General features: G+C 45.0%; 1 protein-coding gene across 1 annotated transcript in view; it reads left to right on the plus strand.

The window, feature by feature from the left end:
• LOC123507888 (transmembrane protein 72-like) overlaps positions 1–7,500 on the plus strand; it is a 39,091-nt gene that overhangs the window by 24,734 nt on the left and 6,857 nt on the right. Inside the window, exons 2-3 of the mRNA XM_045261175.1 lie at positions 5,917–5,977; positions 7,173–7,244. Of these exons, the coding sequence (XP_045117110.1) occupies positions 5,917–5,977; positions 7,173–7,244 (133 nt within the window). The remainder of the gene's footprint in view (positions 1–5,916; positions 5,978–7,172; positions 7,245–7,500) is intronic.

Genomic DNA, 7,500 nt, shown 5'->3' on the forward strand with positions numbered 1-7,500 from the left:
AAAAACGACTACAAATATAGAAAGTTATAGGAATGTCGTGCACGTTCTCTCTCTCTCTCTCTCTCTCTCTCTCTCTCTCTCTCTCTCTGTTAATATTCTCGAGGGAGTAAAGACAAACCTATTTTCTCCCTCGCTTACTCCATCCATCTTGAGAGAGAGAGAGAGAGAGAGAGAGAGAGAGAGAGAGAGAGAGAGAGAGAGAGAGAGAGAATATAGAAGACACCAACACAGAAGAAAAGGAAGCAGAGGAGAACGAGAAGGAGGAGGAGGAGGAGGAGGAGGAGGAGGAGGAGGAGGAGGAGGAGGAGGAGGAGCCATCTAGTTAGGCCACAAGAAGGAAAAATATCAGGTTGGAAAGGAAGGGAAAAAAATTTGTTACATCACTAGAGAAAGGAAAATGGAAAAAAGTTTGATAAAGGAACGGAGAAGGAAAAATGTGATGAGATTGAAGGAATAAAGGAAGGAAAAGAAGGAAGGAAGGAAAGAAGGAAGGAAGGAAGGAAAAAGAAGGAAGGGAAAAAAATGTGTTCAATAAAGTGACTGGAAAAAAATAGTGAACAGGGAAATGTTTTGATATAAGAGGCGATATTGAATGAAAGAAAAAGTAGTAGTAGTAGTAGTAGTAGTAGTAGTAGTAGTAGTAGTAGTAGTAGTAGTAGTAGCAGTAGTTGTAGTAGTTGTTGTTGTTGTTGTGGTAGTAGCAGCAGTTAGAAATAGTAATAGTAGAATTAGTTAGTAATGGCAGTGATAGCAGTAGTAGTGGTGGTGGTAGTAGTAGTAGAAGAAGTAGTAGTAGTAGTAGTAGTAGTAGTAGTAGTAGTAGTAGTAGTAGTAGTAGTAGTAGTAGTAGTAGTAGTAACAATAATAACAGTAACAATAACAATGACATCAAGAACAACACCTACTGTCACTACTACTACTACTACTACTACTACTACTACTACTACTACTGTATCAAATGAAAAATGAATAATAAAAACAACAACGTCCACATTTCAACATTTTCATCTTCCTGTCATTAAATCATCTCTTCTTATCAGTATGTACCGTATCTTTCGTCACGTAAGTCTTTGCTCTCTTTTCTATCATTTTTCTTTATTTTATCTTACTCTTTTCTTTTTTCTTCATTCATTCTTTCATTCTATTTTCTTTGTCTTCCTTTCCTTCCTTCTACTTTTCTTTAATTCATTCTTTTCTTCCATCACTTTCACTTTCTTCCTTCTTTTCTTCCTATTACTTAACATATTTCCCTTCCTTTTTCCCTTCCTCTCTTCCTTCACACTTTCTTTCCTTCATGCATTCATTCATATCACGTTTTCTTCCTTCCCTCCCTCCCTTTCATCTTTCCCCTTTCTGTTCTCCCTCCTGACTTCCATTCCTTCCATCTTTTACCATTAAATTTCCTTACCTAGCTTGCTCCTGGCCACTTTTCCATCTCTCCCCTCCCTTCACACCTTCCCTGCCTCTCCCACGACTCTCTCTCACTCTCTCTCTCCCATGTATCACCGCCCTGCCAAACTCTCACAAACTCTCACCTCTCCCAGCGCATGCCAACAGGGCTGCCTCTTCTGTCGTGGCTCCTGTAACAATGTAACTTTTTTTTTATTCCTCAAACAAATTCACGAGTTTGGAAAAGACGCAATTTTTGAGGGGAGGGCGGTTTGTGAGGGATGTTACATAGATAGATAGATAGATAGATAGGTAAGTAGGTCTCGGTCTCGCTGTCTTGGTGTCTCTCTCTCTCTCTCTCTCTCTCTCTCTCTCTCTCTCTCTCTCTCTCTCTCTCTCTCTCTCTCTCTCTCTCTCTCTCTCTCTCTCTCTCTCTCTCTCTCTCTCTCTCTCTCTCTCTCTCTCTCACACTGGAACAGAAAGAACTCTTGATTCGAAATAACGTGCTACTGAAGACGTCAATATTTAAACAGATTGCTCTCTCTCTCTCTCTCTCTCTCTCTCTCTCTCTCTCTCTCTCTCTCTCTCTCTCTCTCTCTCTCTCTCTCTCTCTCTAAAACACCTTTGACTAATCCGTTTTCTTTCCTCTAAGACTATTTTCTCTTTATTCCCTTCGCTTCACTTACTTCTCTCCTCTCCCTCGCCTCTTAAAGACTTCCTTCCCCTTCCTTTTTTCCCCTTTAGCTTCCCTGTCCCTCCTGCCCATCAGAGAGAGGAAGGGAAACAGTGAAAGAGGAAAGCTTGTGTAGTTTTCCCTGTCTCAGAATCGACTCTTTTTCTTTGTCTCCTCTTTTCCTTCTTCTCTTCAAAAGGACCTAAGAATGATGACCCTCTCTCTCTCTCTCTCTCTCTCTCTCTCTCTCTCTCTCTCTCTCTCTCTCTCTCTCTCTCTCTTTGGATTCTTTGCTCCTCCTCCTCCTCCTCCTCCTCCTCCTGTCTCTCTCATTAATAGTTATCGAAGAATTGTTACCCAAATAGCTTAGTAAGGACTTCAGAGGCTTGCTATTTGGAAGTTCTCTGTATTCATTTGTATTTCTCCTCCTCCTTCTCCTCCTCCTCCTCCTCCTCCTCCTCCTCCTCCTCCTCCTCCTCCTCCTCCTCCTCCTCCTCCTCCTCCTTCTTTTCAAGTCCTTCTTTACTCCATCTCAGAAAAGAAAGAAAAATTGCAAGACTACAAGATGAACAGAATAAATTGCTCTCTCTCTCTCTCTCTCTCTCTCTCTCTCTCTCTGGTATTTTTGGCAGCGAGTCAAACTTCCATTGCTTCTCAATTTTCTGATCTCTCCTTGTCAACATCATCACAAACATCATCATCATCATCATCTTCATCACCATCATCACCATATTCCTCTTCCTCCTCCTCATCCTGTTTTTTCTCATGATAATTTACAGTAAATGAATCTCCGTCCTCACGTAAGGCTGGGCTACTTAGTGGTGGAACTCCGTGTAGTGAGGGCTGGCGGTGCAGGTGTGTGGAGGCGCAGTGCTGGCAGCGGGAGTTGCATCCTGAACATTTTGTACATCACACACACACACAAAGCCTGTCATGTCACGGAGAGGCTGGAGTACTGGTGTGGCTCTTTCAGTAACTTTCAGTCTGACTATGCGCTGGGTTTCTGCCCTGAACCCTTTCAAGTAAGCTGAGGTGTGACGGAGGGCAGGAGGTCGACGCGAGTGGCGCATACTCACTCCATCAGTGACTTGTACAGTGCTATAGTGTGCTGACTTAAAGAGCGTCGAGAAAGTGAGCGGCAGTTGGGATACAGTTCAATGTGCAGGTAATCTTGACGTGGATGGTAAATGTCAATTTGGAGTCCAACTACACACCGAGAATGCTGGGGATGTGTACCGCCGCCTTCCAAGACCAGAGGAGACTTGCCACCTTTTGCCCCGCGAGGAGATGCTCTTCAGTGCTTGGGTGATGCGGACGACTGTCTAGCGGTTTTGGCTCCTGACACAAGAGAGTGTGAGGGTACAGTGGTGTGCAGACGCTCTTGCCTCAAGAATCAGCTGCAGGATGTCGTTATAGTGCACGCTACACAATAGAGGTCCGCTAGTGGGCGGCAGCCTGGATGTGGCAAGCAAAACTGACGTGGTTTGTGAGTCCAAACACAGTCAGGATCTCATCAAACGGTCTGTGTTTAAGTTGAGGTGACCTACAATGATTATATCCTTACAGGACTGCTGGTGGAGTAAGGCATCAAGGTTGGTGTTAAGCAATGGCGGGACTCACCGCCATCTTGCCACTATGGACGGTATCACACACACAGCAGGGAGTATTGGGTGTGTGTCCACGGTCCGACCATTGTAACCTTCAGATGAAGGGAAGCTCGATGGGAAGAGCTTGGACAGGGAAGTTGTTGCGGAAAAACTCAGCGACTACCTCGAAGGTACCTTGATCTCCATCACGCAGGAACCATTTCGAGTGACCACTTAGCTGTCCGTAGTGTTCCGGCACTGAGGAGCTGACGAAGTTCTCTGTGGCGGCAATGGCGTCAGAGCATCGTGTCAAGACATAGCTGTGGGACATGTCCTCGATGTTGGTCAGAAACCTTCTTATGTTTGCAGACATAACGGTGAGATAACGTAGTAGTTGGGTGTGGTGCAGAATAGCCCAAAGGAGGGCAGTGTGTGTGGCTGTCAATGTGAGGAGACAGGAACATTTCAGGTAATGGTCAGGCTCTAGCTTGTGCGCAGTCAGGAGCGTGGGCAGAAGCACTAAAATTCTTGCCAAGTGTGTGTACAAGCCAGGCGCTGTTCCTTGCTTGTTCAGCAGACATCCGTTTGAAGAAATTGTCCTGCCTTTCGTGGTCGAGGCGCGTGCGACACTCTGGAGGGCGTGGCCGTGACGGAGACAGTAATGATACGTCACTGTCCCGAGGCAGGTGTTCTCTGTGTGCCCGCTTCTGCAGTGACAACGAAAGTCACCAGACGGTCCTCGGCGTGTCTGAGCAGATGTACCTTGAGAAGTCTGTGTGTTAGTAACGAGGCGCCGGGAAGAGAGCAAAAAGACGCTTGTTTCCTACCTTCCTCCTCCTCCTCCTCCTCCTCCTCCTCCTCCTCCTCCTCCTCCTCCTCCTCTTCCTCTTTCCTCTCCTCCTTCACTTCCTTTTCTCCTTTTTCCCCTCAATCATCATCATCATATTTTTCCTTCTCAATCACTTCCTCCTCATTTTTTCCTTCTTAAGACCCTGATTTTCTCACTTTCCTTCTGCATCTTGTCCTCCTCCTTCTCTTCTACCTACTCCTCCTTCTTCTTCCTCCTCCTCCTCCTCCTCCTCCTCCTCCTCCCCCTCCCCTCCTTCTCCTCCTCCTCATCCTCCTCCAATTTCTTCTCAGTTTTCGCCTCCTGGTCTTGTCTCCTTTAGTCATCATCATATTTTTCTTCCTCCTCTTCCTCCTACACCGATACCTCCTCCTCCTCCTCCTCCTCCTCCTCCTCCTCCTCCTCCTCCTCCTCCTCCTCCTCCTCCTCCTCTTCGCCTCCAACATACTGCTCCTTCTCTTCTTCTATTTTTTTTCCTTTTTTTTCATCTTGCGAACTTCACTTTGTCATCGCCTCCTCCTCTTCCTCTTCTTCCTCCTCCTCCTCCTCCTCCTCCTCCTCCTCCTCCTCCTCCTCCTCCTCCTCCTCCTCCACCTATTCTAAACTCCTCTAAACAAAAACTACCCTTTATTCAAACAGTTAATGAGAGTCGGTGATAGTTCCCCAACAGCCATGCAAGCCAAAGTGAGTTTACTATTGTCCTTTGTCTATCCTTTGTAATCCTTTATCATTCCCCTCATCACCATAACAATCACCACCATCACCACCACTATCATCATCATCATCATCATCATCATCATCATTATCGTTGTCATTATCATTAAAAACTTTTTCTTTTCTCTCTCTTTTACATTGTACATTCATGAAATATTGCCATCATTAACTGCTGTGTGTGTGTGTGTGTGTGTGTGTGTGTGTGTGTGTGTGTGTGTGTGTGTGTGTGTGTGTGTGTGTGTGTGTGTGTTTCTTCCTTATTTCCATCATTTTCCTTCCTTCTCCTTCTCTCCTTCTCTCTCTTACTTCCTTACTTCCTCCTATCCATCCCTCTTTCCTTCATCTTCTTCCTTAAGCCCACCACCTCTTTTTCTACACACACACACACACACACACACACACACACACACACACACACACACGTACTTACATTCACTAATCATTCCTATTCACCTCATTTCTAAACATCGTGACATACTACACACACACACACACACACACACACACACACACACACACACACACACACACTACAACACTTAATCGCTCATAGAAAACAACAAATATTCGAAAAAATTTATGGTATATATATTTCAACACCACCGTTTTCTTTCAGGCGTTGAGGAGAGACTAAAACATTTTAATGACGTGTCTTTTCTTACTTTTCTTCCTCTATCTCGGCATCTGTGGGCGTGTTCGTGGTGCAGTGGTGTGGGGCGTGGGCGCCGACATGGTCTATCACCGCCACGCCCTTGGGATCTACACAGTGTGAGTATAAAGGGCCTCTCATGTGTGTGTGTGTGTGTGTGTGTGTGTGTGTGTGTGTGTATGTGTGTGTGTGTGATAGAGAGGGTGGATTGAAGTGGCGAGAAAGGAGGGAAGGATGCAAGAAAAGAAAGAAAGGAAGGAAGAAGGAAGGGAAGAAAGAAAGAAGGAAGGAAGGAAAGAAAGAAGGAAGGAAGGAAGAAAGGAAGGAAGGAAGGAAGGAAAAAGGAAGGAAAGAAATAAAGAAAGAAGGAAGGAAGGAGAAAATGAAGAAAGAGGGAGATAAAAGGGATGGAAGGATAAAATGAAGAAAGAAAGGAAGGAAATAAAATAATATGAAAGAAGGAAAGAAATGGGCGGATAGGGAAAAGGAAGAAGGCAAAGTAAAATAATGGAAAAAAGAAAGAAGGATTGAAAGAAGAAAAGAGAAAGACAAGGAAAAGAAAGATGAGGGAATAAAAGAGAAAACAGAGAAGGAGAGAAAGAAAAGAAGGGAAAAACGAGAGGAAACGAATAAATTAAGAGAGAGAGAGAGAGAGAGAGAGAGAGAGAGAGAGAGAGAGAGAGAGAGAGAGAGTATGTGAAATAAAAAAAAAGATAAGAAGAGAGAAGAGAGAAGGAATATAATGAAGAAAGAGGAGACGAAGCAAAAGGAAGAATAAAAGGAAGAAGGAAGAGAAGGAAGGAGAATTTTGAGGGTAAACTGGAATAAAGTGTCAGCAATTTCTCTTCCTTCCTACGACTTGCGAATCTTAGCAGACCATTAGAGCTATTTCTAAATGAAGACTGAATGCGTGACTCTCTCTCTCTCTCTCTCTCTCTCTCTCTCTCTCTCTCTCTCTCTCTCTCTCGTGACCTCGCTTCAATTGTATTCATCAGAACCTCTTACGAAACCACGAAATTAAGTGTGTGTGTGTGTGTGTGTGTGTGTGTGTGTGTGTGTGTGTGTGTGTGTGTGTGTGTGTGTCACTTGCTATTCCCTCCCCACAAGTACTTCCTCTTCATTAAGTGTGTGTGTGTGTGTGTGTGTGTGTGTGTGTGTGTGTGTGTGTGTGTGTGTGTGTGTGTGTGTGTGTGTGTGTGTGTGTGTGTGTGTGTGTGTCATGTCCTCGTCTTAAGTCATTCTATTACCAAACTAACTTAACGCCCCCCATCCCTCTCCCTCTCTCCCTCTCTCCCTCTCCTCTCTCTCCCGCAGGTTGTTTGCTGTGTTTCTCTTCTTCCTGGAGACAACGTGGGCGGTGACGCTGTTTCTACGAGTGTGTGTCAGGTAAGAGGGAGAGTGAGAGGGAGAGGGAGAGGGAGAGGGGAGGGACTGTGGAAGGCTGATGGGAAAGTAAGATGCAAATTAAGGAAGGTTAGAGAGAGAGAGAGAGAGAGAGAGAGAGAGAGAGAGAGAGAGAGAGAGAGAGAGAGAGAGAGAGAGAGAGAGAGAGAGAGAGAGAGGGGACTAAGAATGTGAGTAAAGGAAGGAAGGAAAGAAAATGAAGGGAAGAAGGAGGAGGAATACCAATCATCGAGGAGGA

The sequence above is a fragment of the Portunus trituberculatus genome, chromosome 23 (genome assembly GCF_017591435.1).
Source record: "Portunus trituberculatus isolate SZX2019 chromosome 23, ASM1759143v1, whole genome shotgun sequence".
NCBI lineage: Eukaryota > Metazoa > Arthropoda > Malacostraca > Decapoda > Portunidae > Portunus > Portunus trituberculatus.